Genomic DNA, 22,985 nt, shown 5'->3' on the forward strand with positions numbered 1-22,985 from the left:
TAGCCTCATACAGTTTAAGGTGCTGCATAGGGCTCACATGACCAGGACAAGGATGAGCCGGTTCTTTGGGATCGAGGACAGGTGTATTAGGTGCTTAGGGAGCCCAGCAAACAATGCCCATATGTTCTGGGCATGCCCAGCGCTGGGGGAATTATGGAAGGGCGTAGCAAGGACGGTGTCGAGGGTGGTAGGATCCAGGGTCAAACTGGGCTGGGGGCTCGCAATATTTGGGGTTGCAGAGGAGCCGGGAGTGCAGGAGGCGAAAGAGGCCGTCTCTTTGTTTTGGGCTGAAGGGACGTGTATATTTGTTCTTTGCTAATGACGGGCATTAATTTATTTCTTCTTTTTTGTATACATGGAGGGGGGGGGGGGTAGGTTTGTTCTTTCTGTTCTTAGTATTTTCTGTTATTGATATTTTGTGAAAATTTGAATAAAAATTATTTAAAAAAAAAAAGAAATTCTCTCTAAACCACTTGATTATGATTATAAAGTGTGAGAATTGGTCTTTTTGAAAATGTTATCAGGTAAAAAAAATAAGCACCTATGCTCACTGAGCTGCATTGGATCCTAGTCCAGCAACATATCAAATTTCACATTGCCACATCACTTTGTCCCTCCCCATCATGATTGCTGACCACTTTCAGTCCTATGAATCAGTTTTCTCCACTCCTTGCACAATCATGTTGTGCGTTGAGCTGCCTAGACTCCAAATCTCCCGCCCTCCTATAAAAGACACTCTTGAAAAACAATGTCTTTAGCCATGGTTTCAGTAATCTGAACATCTCAGTTGTTCAGTGCCAAATATTGTTTGCTAACACTCCTATGAAGCACCTTACCTTGTTATAGGAGCTATACAAATGCAAATTGTTGTAAAAGGACATGCAAGGCACCATGACCATGTCACATCCCTTCTCCCTACCTACAAAAAAAATTAACTAACATGTAGATCAGCTACATGCCCTGCAGGTCTTTTCTTCAACTTTCCTTACAGGGATGATGGACACTTCCGTTGCCAATGGTCTCCAAATTATACAGCAGGAGTCTAAGTTTTAATAATGCATATTTATACACAGAAGCAATTGTGCACTATTTCAGAAAAAAGCTTTAAAAACTCCCCTCCATTTAATTTCAGGAGCAAGACTGTTGCCATTCCGTGCCTTTGCATAAGACAAATGGAACACAGGAAATAACCTCAAGTTCCTTAAAATTGAATCCATGTTTTAGAAATGTATATATGCTTCTAGGAATGTTAAAATTGGTTGAGCCAAGAGCAAATCCCCATAGAAGAGGTAAACCCAAATGTGGCACAAATCTCATCTACTGATTAATGAGAGTTTATTAAAGCCATAGCTACTGCAGCAAGATTGCAGCAATGTGCTCTGACATGAAATGCTTTTAATTATTAAAAAACTACTATGAATATGAGAAAATGGCGCAAAGTTATTTATAACTGAATTAACCAAATTTGATATTCGCGATGTGACCTGTAAACGTGCCTTTAACTTTAACACAGCAGAAGCAACTCTGGGTGAGTTCAGTACTGTTTGGTTAACTCCATTTCAGGAGAGCATGATATCATATGAATTATTTATAGGATTTTAACAAAAGTACACTAGTTTTACAATTAAACTATTAGTGTGCACCATCAAGACATAGCAACAGTTAAAGTCAGGGAGCTAGGAAAAGTCTTATAGTAACTGATGCATCATCGGCATCTGTTGAGAGATCAGACAAATTAATATTGAAAAAAAATGAAATGAAAATCGCTTATTGTTACAAGTAGGCTTCAAATCAAGTTCCTGTGAAAAGCCCCTAGTCGCCACATTCCGGCGTCTGTTCGGGGAGGCCGGGGTATCATTCATTTTTTTTTTCAATATTAACTTGTCTGATCTCTCAACAGATGCCGATTAAACTGCTGCACTTTTTCAGCATTTTCTGCATGTTGGATTTATAATGTGCTTGTTATACTTTTTATCTATTAACTACAGCCATTTGCAAAAGCCTTGCAAGAGTTCATCCTTTTGGCCAGGGTACTGAAGGGCCCTTAGAAATGTTAGAATTTTAAAAAAGTTAACAAACATGAAATTTAGTACTGGGTGAATACTTCCAAGTTCGATTATTAACTTTATGTATTTTTCAATATGTGGCTCAAATACATTTGGTGATTCAGACTTCAACTTTGAAAGAGTATTGCAGACCAAATTGTTTAAGATTCTAGATTTTTATCTTCCTGGCTTACAAAGGGACAGATTGCTGCAATTACCTCTCACCATCAACACTCAATTGTGAATTAGTCATTTGGTAGCACAAAACGTGAATATTGCTGAAAATCACATACTGCTAATGTTTTTCATACTGCACTCATCAGGATAATTCGCAAGAATGCACATGTGTCATGGGAGTGTATCTTTAAGAAATGTGTGTTTATCAAATAGTTGCAGGGATGTCATTTGTGTGGGTGGAGCTGGAATGTGATTCTGTCTTTTACTTTTGTTTTGAGCTGGGAGCTGCAGTGTCTTTGTTTAGTTTTCAGTTGAAAGCTGTATTCAGACTACAAGGATGTTGCAGTCTCTCTCTCTCTCTCTCTTTGCAGGTCAAAAAGGTGTTCAGATCACTTGATAATTTAGAAGTGATACTTGCTTTCTGTAGAGATTTCAAACCTGCTGTCTTTGTTAAAAAGGGTCTTTTGATTTATGGATGTTGTTAGGAAAGTTATTACGGGTTACCTATAGAGTATTGCATCTGTGGGGATTATCAGTGTTGGTAGTTGATAAATTTTTACTCTGCGATAATAAAGTGTTAACTGAATTCACAGAATAAACATTGTTTTGTTTTAAAAATACTTAAAGTCTCTGTTGCATCACACCTGTAAAGTGGGCCCTTGTGCACCCCATAACCAAAATCTATTAAACGTTAACCATGTTAAAACATTACCAGGATGCTGCCTGGTTTGCAGGATAGGTCTTCTGAGGAAAGGTTGAGAGAGCTAGGGCTTTTCTCTTTGGAACGAAGGAGGATGAGAGGCGACTTAATAGAGGTTTATAAGATGATGAGGGGGGTGGATAGAGTGGACATTCAGAGACTATTTCCTCGGGTGGATGTAGCTGTTATTAGGGGGCATAACTATAAGATTCAGGGTGGGAGATATAGGAGGGATATCCGAGGTAGGTTCTTTACTCAGAGAGTGGTTAGGGTGTGGAATGGACTGCCTGCTGTGATAGTGGAGTCGGACACTTTAGGAACTTTCAAGCGGTTATTGGATAGGCACATGGAGCACACCAGAATGACAGGGAGTGGGATAGCTTGATCTTGGTTTCGGACAATGCTCGGCACAACATCGAGGGCCGAAGGGCCTGTTCTGTGCTGTACTGTTCTATGTTCTATGTTGTGGGTCAGGTGAATTCCATGATATACCTTGGGGTTCTCTAAACCCTGGTCCATAATACATGTCAGAGGAAACAACAACTTTATACTGATTGGTTGGCAAGTGGTAGAGGCATTTCCAGAGAATGCATCAGTTAATTGTGACTGACCGTTAACTGCCAAGCATGGCTTGGAAATTGTATCCAGGTAGTTTGACTGACTGGTCAAGACAGTGCCCTCAGGAATGAACAAACAAATGACTGTCATTTATGTTGTTCAGCTGAAACAGGCGCAATGAGTGTGTACATGTTCTTTCCATCTGTAAAAAGGCCCTATTTATTAACATATGCAGGGCGCAATCTTCCGGCCTCATTACGGGTGAACAGCAGGAGGGGCCAAAAGCAGGAACCGCACCAGGCGGCAATCAGTTTGCAATGCAACTGGCCCGCTCCCCTTAGTGAAATCGGACTCTCGCCGTAGAGAGGCGAGAAACCAATTATCACCACTTAAGTTCCATTTCCATACAATTAACGAGAGCCACCCCGGCCTCCCCAGCAAGTACTCACGTGGCGCCGATTAGTACTCCTTTTTAAAAACAAGAACCTGGCAGGAGGGCTTCTGTAGGGAGCCGAGTAGATGAGTAGCCATCTTTGCTCACAGGCAAAGAGCCCGGGGGCGTTGGGCTTGCTGCCCCTGCATTTGGTGGGGGAGGTGGACCCTCGACTCAGGATGGGGGGGGGACCCTCCGCAGGGTGGGCCGCCACGAGGGTGGGGGGGGCACTGGGGCAGCAACTGGGGGGCAACCACTCGCTGCACTACCATGCCAACCCCTGGATCATCTGTACCCATTCCGAGGGGCAAACGTTATTCCTGCTTGTCTGACTGCCCCACCGTCCACACATAATGTCCAGGACTGCCGGGGCCTCTGGTCATGCAGCTGAAGGTTATAGCCTCTAGGGAATTGGCAATTGTGGTTATGTGAGGACTTCACACAACCCAAGTGTATTTCCATGGGTGGGCTGGCCATGTAGCATGCGGACGTCATTGCCTAGCATCCCAATCAGACCGCGATGCCTGGATAGTCTGCCAGAACACTGCGGAAGGCAATATCACACACATAGCAGCCAACATCCGAACACCCAAGGAATGGGACACAGCTTCGGGGAACATGTCCACGGTCCGAGGGTGGATGAGTGCCATGGGGAGGGGTCGAGCGCCCTCCGGTTGATGTTGTGAGCGGGTATCCAGGGTACAGGATCAGGCTCCGGTGAGGGGAGCCCGTTGCAGCTGGGTGCGAGTCGGCAGGACGTTCCAGGTAGGGTCATTGGGTGAATGGAGGGTCCGGCATGGGAGCCACCACTCTAACACCCTCTCTCAATTCTTTGCAGATATTGAACGCTCTGGCAGAGATGATGAATGCAGAGATTGCCCTAGTGATGCTGGTGCATCAGATGCCGGAGAAGGCGGCAGCAGATGCGTCTAGAGATGCTCGAGGCAGCAGCCCATGTGCCGGACCCTGCGCCATGCCCTGAGGACCCAGCCACCCATCAGACTAGGGAGGGACCCAGAGAAGGCGTGTACAGGCGTCGCTGATCTTTTGAACAGATGACGGACAGTGTGTGCCGCAGGAGAGTACGTCTCAACAAGGAGACGGTGCGGCACCTGTGCCATATCCTCGCGGACTTGGCACCACATGGAGGAGGACGACACCAAATCCCGGTAGCCATTAAGGTCACTGCAGACCCAAACTGTTACGCCACTGGATCATTCCAGGGCTCAAGCGGGGACCTGTGTGGTATCTTATAGGCCACAGCCCACAGGTGCATCTGAAGGGTCACAAATGCCCTGTATGCCTGGACCCAAGACTACATCCACTTTGACATGGACCAAGCCCAACAGGAAGCCCGGCTGCATGTTTCTCCATTATCGCCAGGATAGCCCAGGTCCAGGGAGTCATTAATGCCATGCATGTTGCCCTGCACTCACCAGGCCATTTGGGGGTGCCCTACGATGATAGAAAAGGGTTCCACTCCTTCAACATACAACTCATCTGCGACCACCAGGTGAAGATAATGCATGTGTGCGCACACTTCCCGAGGAGTGTGCATAACAGCTACATACAGGGGCAGTCAGTCCCCCTGCCCTCTTCAAAGAGCACTCCAGGATGGCCGGCTGGCTCTTGGGGATAAGGGATATCCGCTGATCACCTGGCTCATGACGCCAGTATGGAGGCTGAAGACCAAAGCGGAGACCCGCTACAACGAGGCCCGTGCAGCCACCTGGACTGTCATTGAGCGGTGCATCGGACTCCTCAAGATGCAGTTGATGCCTCAACCGCTCTGGTGGTACACTCCAATACACCACCCGGAGAGTTTCCCACTTTGTTGTGGTCTGCTGTGTCTTCCACAACCTCCCACAGCAGCGGGGCAATGAGCCGGAGGCTGGTGACGAGGAACATGTGGTCATGTCTGAGGACGAGGATGATGATGAGGCGCTGGACCAGCAGGGGCTGGAGAACGAGGCCAGGGAGGAATGTGAGGCCCAGCCGGAAGCTGCAGGACAGGTAGCAGTGGTTAAGGACCAGCTAACCCAGAAGGCCAGGGAGGCCATCATACTCACCCGATTCACTTAGGACTTGGCCTGATCCAACATCGCAACCTTACCTTGGGAGGGTGGGAAATGGGGGTGGTATGTGGGTTTGTGTCACATCACTCCAGGGTGCTGGGACTGTGTCGGCACGGCCCACGGTTCACTGTCAAGGGCGGGGAGGATGATAACCCGCAGACAGCTGGGCGCTGAATGCACCTCACTCTATGCCATAGTCTGACCCCTACCTGTCTGCTGAATGCTTGCTCACACCCATCACCTGCACACGGTGATGCATTGCAGAAGAAAGTGACAGAGGCATGCTACTGGTTGTGCTCAAGGGTGTTTATTGTTCAATATCGGTCCCCACTCACTTGACAGTGCAACCCCCCCCCCCCTCACCCCCCTTACCTATCCCGTTCCCCTTCCAACCTCTGGTGCCCTCAGTGCTCTTCGATGTGCTTTGCCCTCCAAGCTCTACCACTGTGTAGGTGTCACCCCAGGATGCACATCTGAGGTGGAGGTAGCCAGCTGCTTACCTCAGTTCGCAGCCTTCGATGCCCCTGATGGCTGTCCTTCGAGGGCTCTGAGACTGGAGGACCCAGGCTCACTTGTCAACGGCACAGCCATGTTGCCTTATCCAATGTGTTGACCCCGAGGCGCGGCCTCATCAGAGTGGTGGAACTCAGGAGAGCTGGTGGCCACCATTGACACCCCATAGGACGGGTCCGGGTTGGCACTCAGCACCCCCTCCTCCCAGTCGGTGCCCATAGGGCCCTGGGGTTCACCTTGAGATGGAGGGGCAGCTGGTTTAAGCCACGGCTGCCACTGCATCATCTGGCTCAGACAGCCCTGGCTGTTTCCCATGGTCCGCACCCTCGGCAATGTTCCTCAGTGACTGGGACATGCTCTGCAGCGCCTTGGCAATGCCCACCTGCAACTGGCTCAAGCTCCACAGCGCCTCAGCCATGCCCATCTGAGAGCTGGACATGTCCTTAAGAACCTCATCAAGGTCAGCCTAGTACAGGATGGCATCCTCCAGTGAGGCAGACATACCAGTGAGGCAGTGAGATGGATACCGGCGCGTGTGTTTGAGAAGTTGCTGGGAGAGGGGGCATTTGTTCTGCCCCTGGAAGTGGACCGGGCGCAGAGTGTGCTAACGAGGATGCCACAGGGGAACGAGCCACTGAGGGGAATGGGTGGTGCGCCTGCACCGGTTCTTGGAAAAGGAACGGATTTTGAGGTGGGCCAGGCAGACGTGACACTCCACCTGGAAAGGTAGTGAGCTACGTGTGTTACCAAGACCTGGGTGCGGAACTGGCCAAACAGAGAAAGAGTTTCAAAAAGGTGAATGTGGCCCTCTTTAAGGGGGTGAAGTTTGGCATGCTGTACCCGACACGCCTGTGGGTGACCTATAAGGGTCGGGAACTCTAATTTGGGACACTGGAGCAGGCGATGGATTTTGTCAGAGACAATGAACTGGCAGAAGGAGGACATTAAACTCTGGAGGAGATGCTCCTGTTCTGTATTTTTGTGGTTTGTTTGAGTCACTTTTGCACTATGTTTGTGGCCATTGATTTGTTTGGGGTTTGTTTTTTTCTTGATGGGAGATGGTGGGTTGCACTTTTCTGTTTGTTTGGTGGGGATTGTTAAGTTTGCACTGGAGGGTGGTTGAGGGGTGGGGTAAAAGAGGATAGGATATTGGGTGCCATGGGCAGCGGCTACCAGGCTAGCTGGCAGGCTTGTTCACTGAAGCGCAGTGGGGGGTGCGAAGGTGCTTGGTGGGTGGAGTGGGGTTAGGGTTCTTATTGTGTATTTGAGGGAAGGGGTGTGAACTGCTTACAGGGGAGGAGCTTCTAAACGGTAATATAGGGAGGGTCGATGACAGTGAGCGCTCAAGGGTGGGCCTGAGGAGGTGTGGGACACGGGCTGCTCACATGGAACGTGACAGGGTTGAATCGGCCAGTCAAGAGGGTCCATGTGTACGCGCATTTGAAAAGCTTGAAGGCAGAGGTGGCGATGATACAGGAGACACACCCAAGGGTGGCGCTTCTCATACCAGGCTGAGAAAAGGGTGGGTAGGGCAGGTATTCCATTCGGGGCTAGATTCCAAAACAAGGGGGGGGGGCGGTGATTCTGATTAACAAATAGGTGGCGTTTGAAGTGGGAAGTATAGTGGCATACTCTAGGGGGAGGTATGTTATGGTGAGTGGGAAATTGGAGGGGATGCCGGTGATGCTGGTGAACATTTATGCTCTGAACTGGGATAATGTAGAGTTAATGAGGCGGGTGTTGGGAAGATCCTGATCTGGACTCACATCGACTGATTATGTGGGTGGATTTTCACACGGTTATAGATCCAAAGCTGGATTGGTCGAGCTTGAGATCAGGGTGTCGGTGGCAACGAAGGAGCCAAGGGGGTTTATGGAACACATGGGGGGGGGGGGGGGTTTGGGAGGCCGAGAGCGAAAGTATATTCATTCTTCTCCCATGTGCCTAAAGCGTACTCCCGAATTGACTTCTCTATTTTAGATGAGACATTGCTGGCGGGGGTGTTAGACGCCGAGTACTCAGTGATAGTGGTGTCTGATCACGCCCCGCACTGGGTGGACTTGCCGATGAGTCGGGGGTGGCAGGAGGGGCAGCGTCCGTAATGGAGGTTAGTTATGAGGTTGTTGGCGGAGGAAGAGATATCTGAGTGGGTGAGGGAGGCCGTTAGGAGGTACATGGAGATAAACGATATGGAGAAGGTTTCGGCAGCCACGGTGTGGGAGGCATTGAAGGCAGTGGTGAGAGGGCAGTTTATTTCAATACAGGCTCACAGGGAGAAGGCGGAGCGGGTGGAGATGGATAAGTTAGTGGAGGAGATCCTTCGGGTGGACAGGAGGTACTCGGAGGTGGGCTTGTTGACGGAGCCGCAGAAGCTGCAGTTGGGGAGAATATGGGGAGAAGGCAAACAGGATGCTAGCACACCAGCTCAGGAAGCAGGAGGCGGTGAGGGAGATTGGGAAAGTAAATGACAAAAGGGGGAACACGGTCATAGATCCAGTGGGGGTGAACAGGGTGTTCAGAGACTTTTATAGCAGATTATACGACTCGGAACCCCCAGCCGGGGTGGAGAGGTTGAAATGGTTTTTAGAAGGATTGGAGTTCCCAAGAGTGGAAGAGCTGGTGGAGGGCCTGGGGGTGATGCAGTCGGGCAAGGTTGGGCTGGTTGAAGTGGTGGAGGGGCTGGAGGTGATGCAGTCGGAAGAGGCCCAGGGCCCGGGCGGATACCCAGTGGAGTTCTATGAAACGTTCTCAGGAGCGCTGGGGCCCTTGTTGGTAAGGGCGTTTAATGAGGCTAGGGAGCGAGGAGTGCTCCCAACAACTATGTCACCTCAAACCTCGGGTCCCCCTTCGATTTCTCTCATCCTGAAGTGGGAAAAGGATCCTGACCAGTGTGGGTCGTACAGGCCGATCTCCCTGCTAAATGTAGATGCCAAGCTATTGGCCAAGATCCTGGCCTCGGGAATAGAGGATTGTGTGCCAGGGGGATAGGGGAGCACCAGGCGGGATTTGTGAAGGGGAGGCGTTTGACGGTGAATATCAGAAGTCTGTTAAATGTGATAATGATGCCCTCCGAGAGACGAGAGGTTGAGTTGGTGGTCACCATGCTTGCAGAAACGGCCTTTTATCGGGTGGAGTGGGAGTACTTATGAGAGGTCCTAGGGTGGTTTGGATTTGGGCAGGGTTTTGTAGATTGTATCCGATTGCTGTACCAGGCACTGGTGGCGAGTGTGCTGACGAACCGGGTGAGGTCGGACTATTTTAGGAAATATCGGGGAGCGAGGTAGGGATGTCCACTCCCCCACACTGCTGTTTGCCTTGGCTATAGAGCCACTTGCGATGGCTCGGAGAGCATCAAAGGGCTGATGGCGGATAGTACGGTTGGGGGGGGGGGGGGGGAGCACAGGGGTCTCGCTCTACGCAGACGACCTGCCTTTGTACATTTCTGACCCGCTGGGAGGTTGAGGGATTATGGGGATTAGAGAGAATTTGGCTGGTTTTCGGGGTATAAATTGAATATGGGTAAAAGCAAAGTCTTTCCGATCCAAGCGAGGGAGATGCCGTTTGGGGGAGGGGGGGGGGGGGGGGGGGTCTTTCTGTATTTGGGCATCCAGGTGGTGTGGGAGTAGCTGCACAAGCTGAATCTGGCTCAGTTGGTGGAGCAGATAAAGGGGGACTTTAGAATGTGCTTCCGCTGTCACTGGCGGGGAAGATTCAGATGGTGAAGATGATGGTTCCCCCCGAGGTTTCTGTTCATATTTTAGAGCCTTCCTATTTTTATCCCCAAGGCCTTCTTTAAGAGGGTGAATGCAGTGATTTCTGGGTTTGTGTGGGTGGGTAAAACCCCGCAGGTGAAGGTGTTGCTGCAGCGGGGTTGGGCACAGTAGGGGCGGGCTGGCCCTACCGAATTTTCTAAGTTATTATTGGGCGGCGAACGTAGCAATGGTCAGGAAGTGGGCGAGGGGTCGGTGTGGGAGCGGATGGAGGCAGCAGCATGTAGGGGCAAGAGTTTAGGGACACTGTTAACAGCGCCTCTGCCATTCTCGCCGGCTCGGTCCCCCACAAGCCCGGCATTAGTGGCTGCCCTGAAGGTGTGGGGACTTTGGCAAACATATATGGGGGTGGGGGAGGCGTCATTGTGGGCACCAATTTGTGGCGACCAGCGGTTTGCACTTGGGGGGGGGGGGGGGGGAGAGAAGAAGGAGGAGGAGGGAGGGCCAAACGGGGGATGTGTTTGTAGATGAGCCCTTTCTGTATTTGGATGAATTGAAGGATGAGTTCAAGCTTCCTGGTGGGAACAGGTTGCGCTACATGCAGGTGAGGGACTTTGTGTTGAGGCAGATTTCGACTTTTTCCGCTCCTGCCATGCCAGGGGGTCCAGGACAAAGTAGTGTTGAAAATGGGAGTGGGGTAGGGGAAGGTATCGGAAATTCATAAAGAGCTCATAAATTGGGAGGGAGCCCCGATAGGGAAGTAAAGCGAAAGTGGGAGAAAGAATTGGGCAGTGAGTTGGAGGTCGGGTTATGGGAGGATGCCCGGAGGACAGTCAACCCGTCCTCATCGTGTGTTAGGCTTCGCCTGATACAATTCAAGGTGGTCCACAGGGCGCACATGGTTGTAGCCCGGATGAGTTGGCTCTTCAAAGGGGTGGAGGATAGGTGTGGGCGTTGTGCGAAAGGCCCGCGAATCATGTGCACATGTTTTGGACATGTCCGGGGCTTAGGGGATTTTGGCAGGGATTTGCCGACGTCACGTGGAAGGATTTGAAGGTAATTGCGATTCTGAGTCTAGAGGTAGCGATATTTATGTGTCGGAAGACCCGGGAATCCCGGGGCGAATGAGGCTGATATTTTGGCCTTTGCCTCCCCGGTAACCCGGAGAGAGATCTTATTGGCGAGGAGGAACTCAGAACCCCCCAAGTCAGGAGTATGGGTTAATGACATGGCTGGGCTTCTCAGGCTTGAGAAGATCAAGTTTTCCTTGAGTGGATTGATACTAGGGTTCACCCAGAGTTGGCAGCCATTTATCGACTTTTTGGGGGAAAATTAAGCTGCATGCAGTTTGGGGTGTTGGGTATGTGCTGTTCACTTTCTTGAAAATTGTTAAAATTCTAAATGCCTCAATAAATGCATTTTATTTTAACTGTTTCTATAGGTATGTGAAGAGAAAAAGATTAGCGAAGGCAAACGTAGGTCCCTTACAATCAGAAACAGGGGAATTTATATTTGGGGACAAAGAAATAGCTGAGCAACTAAATACATAATTTGGTTCTGTCTTAACAAATGGGGGCACAGATTCGATACCAGAAATGTTAGGAATGCAGGATTTAGTGAGGGAGAAACTAAAGGAAATTAATATTGAAAAACAGGAAGGCAAAGTATTAACTGAATGGCCATAAATTAAGAGAGGGGAATGTGCAATGAGCCCTCGTACACCAGTCGCAGAAGGTAAGCATGCAGGTACAGCAGGCAGTAAAGAAGGCAAATGGTATGCTGGCCTTCATTGCAAGAGGACTTGAGTATAGGAACAGGGAAGTTTGCTGTACGCATACAGGATCTTGGTGAGGCCACACCTGGAATAGTGTGCGCAGTTTTGGACTCCTTATCTGAAGAAGAATGTTCATGCTATAGAGGGAGTGCAACGAAGGTTTACCAGACTGATTCCTGGGATGGCGGGACTGACATGAAGAGTGATAGTTAGTATTGTATTCGCTGGAGTTCAGAAGAATAAGAGGGGGGCCTCATAGAAACCTATAAAATTCTAACAGGACTAGCTAGATAGGATAGATGCAAGAAGGCTGTGTCGGTGTCCTGAATCGGGGTCACAGTCTGAGGATATGGGATAGACCATTTGAGACAGAGATGAGGAGAAATTTCTTTACCCAGAGAGTAGTGAGCTTGTGAAATTCATTATCACAGGAAGTAGTTCAAGCCAAAACACTGCCCATTTCCAAGAAGCAGTTAGATACTGGGGCATGCAAATCAAAGGGTATGCGGGAGGGTGGAGGGGAAGAGAGGTAGGATTAGGCCATTGAGTTGGATGATCAGCCATGATCACAATGAATGGCAGAGCAGGCTCAAAGGGCTGAATGGCCTCCTCCTGCCCCCATTTTTTCTATGTTTCTATTTAATCTCTCAACAGGAGCAATGAAGATTTGTGAAACGTCTGAAGAATGTGCACTCTTAATGTTTTTGGAGAGTGTGACCAATCCACCCAAGTGCAGAGGCCCTTTACATGTTTTTGCACACTCACGCACATACAAATTAAAATGGAAAACTTGTTTGCAGCCTGCACCTGCTGAACTTTCGGATTGCTGCAAGGCCACATTGCTGAGAGAGAACATTGGTGCCACACCCTATAACTTTTCTGTTTAAGTTGCAGTAATTAAAAAGCCATCAAAGTTGAGAGCAGGGGATCGTATTTGGCAGAACTCTTGCAGGTGAAACTCCAGTACAACAGCTTGTATCGGAATCTTCCACGGCTCTTGAATTTCAACGGTTTTTCTGTGTAGCTAATATTTAATAATCTTTATTGTCACAAGTAGGGTTACATTAACACTGCAATTAAGTTACTGTGAAAAGTCCCTACTCGCCACATTCCGGCGCCTGATCGGGTACACAGAGGGAGAATTTAGAATGTCCAAATGACCTAACATCATGTCTTTTGGGACTTGTGGGAGAAAACCGGAGCACCCGGAGGAAACCCACGCAGACATGGGGAGAACATGCAGGCTCTGCACAGCCAATGACCCAAGCCGGAATTGAACCGGTCCCTGCCGCTGTGAAGCAATAGTGGTAACCACTGTGCTGATATATCCAACAAGATGGAAACTGGTTCCAAACATATCCCAAATTTCTATAAAAACCACAAAAAAGCAATTGCTGCAGATCGTGCTGCACGTTGGCACACACAATTAATCTGAACCCCATTACTGTAGTAGATGTTGGGCAATGAGGAAATGCCTGCATCAAAATTGGTCTATGATTTATGGTCAGGCATCATATTGTGGTTTCGGGGTTACTCTCGTGAATTTTGAAATTGTAATTACTGAAGCTTTTAGATACCTTGCTTTTAGTATAACAATAAATAGATGTTTGAATGGTTGAAACGTTTGCAAGCTGCTGGACCTGTGGAACCATCACGTCAAAGTTTGCACCTGTCATGGAGGTACGGATAGCTCCTGTTTGGTCTTGTGTGAATTTGCTTGAAGAAACCTCAAGCAACTTCAGTTTGGGATCAGTTTCCGTTCTTTCTACTGTGAAGTGGATTTGGTGAAGCCCACGACGAAATGAATTGCATATGGACTGCAATTCAAAACATGTTTGGCAGGTTGAATGGTATTTTGCCAAACCATACTTGGGGAGTTTTTTCTGAACAATTATGCTCAAACACTCGCAAAGGTGAAACACACCCAAAATAATTTGATAAGCTCCCTACAAAGTATTTAAATCCAAGACATGAACACTTTGTTCCAACTTGTTTCACCAGATTTTTTTTTTTTATAGGCTACTAAGACATCCTGGGTTGGATTCTCCGCTTGGGAGACTAAGTTCTCCCGCCGGGCTGAATTGCAACCAGTTTACAATCCCTCTGGAAGCGCAAACCAGTAAAAAAATTTAGTGTTATTTGCATGGCATGGAATACAACGGATTCCCAGTGAATCCAGCTATTGGGTCGCTGTCTTTTGAGTGGGCAACCCGATAGCAAGTTCCCATGGCCAGCCACCCCCTCACTCTGCAAATTGGCCCAAACCTGGTCCACCCTCTCGGAAATTGCCCTCCACATCTCTGTAATAGGGGGACCCCCTCCCCAGGGCCCCTGTAATAGGGGAACCCTTCCTGGAACCCCTGTAATAGGGGGACTCTTCCCCCACCCCAGTAAACCCTGTAATAGGGGGACCCTTAACCCATTAACATTAATAGATAAAAAGACTGGTCTGAACCCATTACTTTAACACAAACTTTAACCAAGCCTTTTGATAGTAGTGGATGTCATCCCATTATGAGAGCTGCCTAAAATAAGAATACTACTAATTCCACCGGCTAATGTGAGAAGATTTGTTTCTTCATAAGCGAGCCCTGTAGAAAATGTACAGGTGTGAACTGGTAACTGTTTGTACATCTCAGTGGAACAATAGGGCAATGATTTGGCACAAGATATCTTGCAAATGTCTACACTTCAAATACACAATGGAACTTCATGTCTCACTGCTGCAATTTTGCCTGAGGTAGTGAAAACACAGAGTAGCTCAAGTGGTACAAAATCAAATTGAATCTATGTATAAAGTGACATGTAGCTGTAGTGTATTAAGGTACTGTTCAGCACCATTTGTGACTCCTCAGATACTGAAGCAGTCCATGTCCAAATGCAGCAAATCCTGGACAATATCCTGATTTGGGTTGACAAGTACCAAGTAACATTCACGCAACACAAGTGCCAAGCAATGACCATCTCAAACAGAAAGAATCTGGCCAACAGCCTTTGACATTCAAAAGCATTACCATCGCTGAATCCCTATCAACACCCTGGGAGTTACCACTGAACAGGACTGGCCATATAACTACTGTGGCTACAAAAGCAGGTCAGAGGCCATGAATCCTGCTGTGAGTAACTCACCTCCCAACTCCCCAAAGCCTGTCTGCAATCTAGAAGGCACAAGTCAGGAGTCTGATGGAATAATGTCCCCATGGCTTGGTGAGTGCAATTTCAGCAACACTCAAGAAGCTTGACAAATTGCTGGACAAAGCACCCCACTTGATTGACACCCCATCTGCAAACATTTATTCCCTCCAATAACACACAGTAGCAGCAGCAGCAGTGTGCATCATCTACAAGATGCACTGCAGGAACTCATCAAGGCTCCTCAGACAACCTCTTCCAAAAGGACAAGGGCAGCAGATACATTGGAATACCACCACATGTTAAGTTCCCCTCCAAGCCACTCACCATCCTGACTTGGAAATATATCGCCAGTCCTTCACTGTCGCTGGGCCAAAATCCTGGAACTCCCTCCTGAACAGCACCGTGGGTGTACCTACACCACTTGGCCTGTAGCAGCTCAAATAGGCAGCTCACCACCAAAAGGCAGCTCAACACCACCTCAAAAGCAATTAGGGATGAACAATAAATGTTGGCCTGGACAGTGAATCTCCCATATCCTTTGAATGAATAAAAAAACTGGGCCATTGCTGACTGAACAATACATTTTATACTGCCCTTCCCAAACTGACTTCTTTGGATTGAGAGGGTGCTTTGTGCAGGTTAACTGTCTTGACCATTCTTTATACTTGCAGGACTTTTTCTAAGTGGAAAACAGAGTCTGAGAAGGACTGACAGAGACATTACAAAATTACAGTACCGTACCTGGGTGAGGTCTGGAGAATGGCCCATCTTTTGCTTGAGTGACTCCAAAACAGAGGAATACAAGAATGCTGGCAACAATCCCTCTGTAAATCAAACAGTAAAATGGAGAAACATCCAAGATTTGTAAATTTAAAACATCTTCAAAAGGTCTTTTTCATAAAAGTTAACTGAACAAACTTTCAGCTTAAAATTTGTTTTATTTTTCTGCTGTCAGATATGATTGCTGAGCCAGTCTGGTAATGTCCAGTAAGTTGAATGTCCCAGAGTGGTTTGACTAAGCAATTGGGGACATGGGGAGGAACAAGATAAATGAGACAGAAGACTATTTCTGCCACCACACTGGGAAATTTAGAATCCTAGTCTGTTATGTAGTTTCCCAGAGTTCCTCAAAATAGTTTTGGAAACCACTTCCCTGACACCTCCATCTCCCAATTCATCTTGGAACCTCCCAGCTGATTGCAGCAGCTCCACAAATCAGAAAGAACCAAAACAATCCTTGCACATGCTCAAAATCAATATTCCCTCCGACTACATTCCCACAGCATACAAACCAATCATTTGCTTTCTCCGTTGACACAAAACAAAGCATTGAATCGGGTAACTGGCAAAAATCTCACTACACAGTGGACACTGTTGCACAAATTTGCATGTTGTGCTTTTCGTTTTATGTTGGGAATTATCGCAGCGATGGCAGGTGGAGGCTGGGAATAACGGTGAAAGAAACAGCTAGGAGAATTGATATCTGACCACCCACGACATCGCAGTGAGGTTTTTACGTTTTTACCAATTAACACCTTCAACATCAATGTGAACCCGAGAGACTCGAATGCCAATTCAGACACAGCAGCGAACACATTTGAATCTAAAGCAATCCATATTTCTTTGACTAATATTAAGTATGTAGTTAATAATATTTATCAAGAGTTCATTTAAAGGCATGTTTACGGCTTTATAAAAATCCACACAAATAAAATTCAGAGCACTTTATATGAATATTTGATTGTGTTCACTCTTTGTAAATTAGTTTTTAAAAAAACTTTGCTCCAAAAAGGTATAAATAGCCGAAATATGTTAGTTCCCACGAGGAATAATAACCTACTTCAACTTCAATGAGTAGGATGACATACCGTACCCAAATATCTAGTTGCAGGTTAATACTCCGCATTAACACCTGCCAACACAAGATGGCCGTGCAATATGGCTACTAATACCCATTTGGTACATGTCATCGTACGCACAGAATCCAATGATGTCCTTTGCAGGAAGTACAAATCCACCCTGAAATGGTGCAGCTTCTTTTCAGCAGTCTTCAAACTTTTAACAATGAATCTTACATCATTGCCTGTGTATCACCAAAATAATTTATAACACAAAAGAACATAACTCAACCATATAGAACATCGATCTGAACGGATTAAAAATTTCAAGCAATTCCACACCTCCACGTCAGTTAGGCTGACAAGGAGCAGTTATTTCACTGTCACTCCTGCTTTCTCCCTCTCCCTAGCCATTTCTTTCGCTATGTTAGCTTTCAAGAAATTTCCAAAAAGGCACTAACATGTTGTGCCACGTCAATTGGGAGTTAAGGTGAGGATGGGTGGATGGAGTGGGTCGCATTTGCCACTTTTCTTTCCAGCCCCGAGAGGTTTAGGGTGAGCTGTGGGGGGGGGGGGGGGGGGGGGGGGGGGGGGGGGGGGGGGGGGGGGGGGGGGGGGGGGGGGGGGGGGGTTGTCAAAAGCATTAACTTGATGCCGCCAGCACTAAATTTGCAATCCCAGCATCAGAGACAACTGCACATGCGCCCTGCTTCATACTACCCATATAAATGATGTGGAGATGCCGGTGTTGGACTGGGGTGAGCACAGTAAGAAGTCTTACAACACCAGGTTAAAGTCCAACAGGTTTGATTCAAACACGAGCTTTCGGAGCACAGCTCCTTCCTCAGCTCCGAAAGCTCGTGTTTGAATCAAACCTGTTGGACTTTAACCTGGTGTTGTAAGACTTCTTACTGTACCCATATAAAGATGGTGGCCACGCATGTTCGATATTGGCAGCAAACACAGCCTAATACTTTAACTCAAATTTAGTTTCGTAAAAGAATGGAATACACTTGAGCACAAAGAAAACCCTAAAAGGATTATACAACCCAGAAACCAATACGTTTGGATCATACATATGAGAAGATACACAAGATTTGCTTTTTGGGATGACCGAAGAATTTAAGACATATTCACATTCAGATGCCAATTCAGGCATTTCAGCAGCTTTGGTGATGTACCTTTCATTTAACTGGTTGGATGAAATACAAACTTGAATATTTTAGTAGCATCCTTGGCTACTAAAACTTGCATCCCTTTCATGTTGGAAAACGTTTTGAGGTGTTTCACAGGCGATAAAAACTGATGCAAAGCCAAAGGAGGAAATATGAGGACAAGTGACTAAAAGCTTGGTCAAAAAGGTAGATATTAGTAAGTGTCTTAAACACAAGGCAGATGAAGGGCAAGGTGCCAATAAAAACTACACTGCCCCATTCTTACAGCCCCTGATCAATTTACTGCAATAATCTGAATAATCTGATTAAAACTGCTCTTGCTGGATAATCCTGCATTAGTGGTCTTGCAATGTCAAGTGAAGATAACCTTTTAATGTCACCAAGTTGCTAATGTACATTTTAAAAGACAAGTTGTTTATATCATTACTGATCCTTTTTGAGTGCTAAATGGTTGTCACGTAATCACTGTGATGGGGGGAGGGGACTCGTGCAGAACAGCTCTCGTCAGGTACATGTCATGCCACAAAGTCGGAGGTTTTGTAGCATGGTTTTGTTGTACGCTCGTTGAATGAAGTATGAAAGAATGAATTTCCCTCCGGAGTGAAGGACTCGTGATTGAACACGTAGCTACATGCCAAACTGAACCATTTTTTAGGGCAATAAAAGGGAATCTAAATTACATTAGTGAATTCTGCAGCTCAGAGCTATACTTTAAGAACATTTTCGTATTGTTCAAACAATTTCATAAACTAAAGAGTCAACATAAAAATTCACCAATGCTATGATGTTCCCTTCATGCAGTTTAGCAACTCCACTGCCAACAGATTAAATGCCTATTTGTCTTATATTATCTTGTGATAATTATAGACCAAATGATCAATTCACACATATCAAAGACAATTTTGTTGGTCTAACGCTAAACGCAAAATATGTACTCGTCACGCAAATATACAGTAAAGTTATTTTATTTGTAATTGCCCATGAAAGACATTGATAACTTATCAGAAAGAGTAAAAGTGTCATTCAAGGTTACATAATTGAATGGTTGCACATTGTGGTGAGATAACCACTGTAGTTATGTGTACTGCAGTATGGGGATGTATGCCTGTACCTGTAATACAGGTTCCTCCGGTAAGCCCCTGCCGGCTAGCTCCGCCCACAGGGAGCTTATGTATAAATGTATGAGAGCTGCTCAGACCCTTAGTCTACAGTTGCAGATGGAGGGACAACATCGTACAACAATAAAGCCTCTATTGAACCAGTCTCTCGGCTTTGAGTATAATTGTTAGCGCTACAATTTATTGTTGTACGATTTCCCATTCACCATGGACATCAGAATCAAGCCTGACCGTCTGCAGCTGGATCCGCATTCGCCTCATGCCAGAAAAGACTTTGATCACTGGCTCGCAGTCTTCGAGGCCTACATCTCTTCAGCGGACCCTCCCCCGACGGAGGCTCAGAAAAAGCAACTCCTGTACTCCAGACTTAGCTCCAGCGTCTTTCCGCTCATTCGAGATGCGACCGACTACACCGCAGCTATGGAACTGCTCAAGGAGAACTATGCACCATCGGCGAACACCCTGTTTGCGAGGCATCAACTTTCTACTCGCATCCAGCAGCCGGGTGAGTCGATTGAGGACTTCTGGAGGGCCCTTATACCTCTGGTACGAGACTGCGACTGCCGGGCCCTCACAGCCACGGAACATTCCGATTTACTCATGCGCGATGCCTTCGTTACAGGCATTGCATCGGACCCCATCCGGCAACGACTGTTGGAAGGGGTCGCCCCCGACCTCGCGGCCGCAAAGGCCCTGGCGCTTTCCATGACAGCCGCCTCTCGTAGTGCGCAAACTTACTCCGCTAGCCACTCGGCCCACCCGTCCTACCCCTCATGGACCCCGCAAACGGCCTCCCAGGCCCATCCGTCCTACCCCTCGTGGACCCCTCAAACGGCCCCCCCCAGCAGCCACCCCTGCGCACTATGCCTGCGCTGCCCGCCGCACCGCACCCCCTGGGGGTCCCCACTGTTACTTCTGCGGCCAGCAGAAGCACCCTCGCCAACGCTGCCCGGCCCGCACAGCGACCTGCAAAGCTTGTGGCAAGAAAGCCCATTTTGCAGCGCTGTGTCAGTCCCGGACGGTCGCCTCTATCGCGCCGCCGGTCCCCCCGCATCAGCCGCTCCCTCAATGGGCCCCGCCGTCCGCCTCCCCCGACCCCACGTGCGATCAGTGGGCGCCGCCATCTTTTGCCGCCCCCGCCACGTGCGCCCCATGGGCGCCACCATCTTCATCCACCACAGCCATGTGCGTTCCATGGCCGCCGCCATTTTGTTCTGACCCCACAACGTGCGCTCCATGGACGCCGCCATTTTACCCACAGGTACTGCGGATGCCGCCATCTCGTCTCCAGGGGCCGCCATCACAGGACACGGGTCGCTACCGCTCCTCGTCGGACTCATCTGACTCAACCGCCGATCAACCACTGCTCGCCTCCGTTACGCTCGACCAGTCCCGTCCTCGCAACCTGGCACCCTCTTCCACATCGGTGCTGGTCAACGGCCATGTGACCTCCTGCCTCATCGACTCCGGGAGCACCGAGAGCTTCGTCCACCCGGACACGGTAAGGCACTATTTCCTTGCGGTCCATCCCGCCGACCGGCAGATCTCCCTTGCCTCAGGTTCCCACTCTGTCCCGATCCGGGGTTTCTGCCTGGTTAAACTTACTGTACAGGGCGTGGAATTCGACCGTTTCCGTCTGTACATTCTCCCCGACCTCTGCACTTCACTCTTACTAGGCCTGGATTTCCAGTGCAATCTCCAGAGCCTCACCCTCAAATTCGGCAGACCCCTACCTCCCCTCACCGTTTGCAGCCTCGCAACCCTCAAGGTCGAGCCTCCCTCCCTCTTTGCCAATCTGACCGCAGATTGCAAGCCCGTCGCCACCAGGAGCAGACGGTACAGCACCCAGGACAAGGCCTTCATCAGGTCCGAAGTCCAGCGGCGCAGCGGCTGCTTCGGGAGGGTATCATCGAGGCCAGCAACAGCCCTTGGAGAGCCCAGGTGGTAGTGGTTAAGACCGGGGAGAAGCACAGGATGGTCGTGGACTACAGCCAGACCATCAACCGGTACACGCAGCTCGACGCGTACCCCCTCCCCCGCATTTCTGATATGGTCAATCAGATTGCACAGTACTGGGTCTTCTCTACTATTGACCTGAAATCCGCCTACCACCAGCTCCCCATCCGTAAATCGGACCGTCCGTACACTGCCTTCGAGGCAGACGGTCGTCTGTACCAATTTCTGAGGGTTCCCTTCGGCGTCACGAATGGGGTCTCGGTCTTTCAGCGAGAAATGGACCGAATGGTTGACCGGTATGGACTGCAGGCCACCTTCCCGTACCTCGACAATGTCACCATCTGCGGCCATGACCAGCAGGACCATGATGCCAACCTTTATAAATTCCTCCACACCGCATCTCTCCTTAATCTCACGTACAACAAGGAGAAATGCGTGTTCCGCACAGACCGCTTAGCCATCCTTGGCTACGTCCAAAACGGACTACTGGGGCCCGATCCCGACCGCATGCACCCCCTCATGGAGCTCCCAATCCCCCACTGCCCCAAGGCCCTCAAACGCTGCCTTGGGTTTTTTTCTTATTACGCCCAGTGGGTCCCGCAATACGCAGACAAGGCCCGGCCACTTATCCAGTCCACACATTTTCCCCTCTCGGCCGAGGCACAACAGGCCTTCGCCCGCATTCGATCTGACATAGCCAGAGCGGGGATGCACGCCGTAGACGAGACTCTGCCTTTCCAAGTAGAGAGCGACGCTTCAGATGTCGCCCTTGCCGCCACGCTGAATCAGGCCGGCAGACCTGTGGCATTCTTTTCACGCACCCTCCATTCCTCCGAAATTCGGCATTCCTCTGTTGAAAAGGAAGCCCAGGCAATCGTTGAAGCGGTGCGGCACTGGTGGCATTACCTGGCCGGCAGGAGATTCACTCTCCTCACTGACCAACGGTCGGTAGCCTTCATGTTCAACAACACGCAGCGGGGCAAGATCAAGAATGACAAAATCTTGAGGTGGAGAATCGAGCTCTCCACCTTTAACTACGAGATCTTGTATCGCCCCAGCAAGCTCAACGAGCCCCCAGACGCCCTCTCCCGAGGTACATGTGCCAGTGCACAAGTGAACCAGCTCCGTGCCTTGTACGAGAGCCTTTGCCATCCGGGGGTCACTCGCTTGTATCATCTGATCAAAGCCCGCAATCTGCCCTACTCCGTCGAGGAAGTACGGACAGTCACCAGAGACTGCCAGATCTGTGCGGAGTGCAAGCCGCACTTCTACCGGCCAGATCGCATGCGCCTGGTGAAAGCATCCCGCCCCTTTGAACGCCTCAGCGTGGACTTCAAAGGGCCCCTTCCCTCCACCGACCGCAATACCTACATCCTTAGTGTGGTCGATGAATTTTCTAGGTTCCCCTTTGCCATCCCATGCCCAGATATGACGTCTGCCACCGTCATCAAGGCCCTGGATCCCATTTTCGCCCTGTTCGGTTTCCCCGACTATATCCACAGTGACAGGGGATCCTCATTCATGAGCGATGAGCTGCGTCAATTCCTGCTCAGCAGGGGTATCGCCTCCATAAGGACGACCAGCTACAACCCCCGGGGAAACGGGCAGGTAGAGAGGGAGAACGGGACGGTATGGAGGGCCGTCCAGCTGGCCCTACGGTCCAGGAACCTCCCAGCCGCTCGCTGGCAGCAGGTCCTCCCGGACGCGCTCCATTCCATTTGGTCGCTACTGTGCACCGCAACTAACAGTACACCCCATGAACGTGTTTTTGCCTTCCC

General features: G+C 49.0%; 1 protein-coding gene across 3 annotated transcripts in view; it reads right to left on the reverse strand.

Moving 5' to 3' along the window:
• ptdss2 (phosphatidylserine synthase 2) overlaps positions 1-22,985 on the reverse strand; it is a 147,964-nt gene that overhangs the window by 83,630 nt on the left and 41,349 nt on the right. For all 3 annotated transcript variants that reach the window (XM_038807465.1, XM_038807463.1, XM_038807464.1), the window contains exon 3: positions 15,862-15,944. In XM_038807465.1, the coding sequence (XP_038663393.1) occupies positions 15,862-15,944 (83 nt within the window). The remainder of the gene's footprint in view (positions 1-15,861; positions 15,945-22,985) is intronic.

This window comes from Scyliorhinus canicula, chromosome 9 (genome assembly GCF_902713615.1).
Source record: "Scyliorhinus canicula chromosome 9, sScyCan1.1, whole genome shotgun sequence".
NCBI classification, from domain to species: domain Eukaryota; kingdom Metazoa; phylum Chordata; class Chondrichthyes; order Carcharhiniformes; family Scyliorhinidae; genus Scyliorhinus; species Scyliorhinus canicula.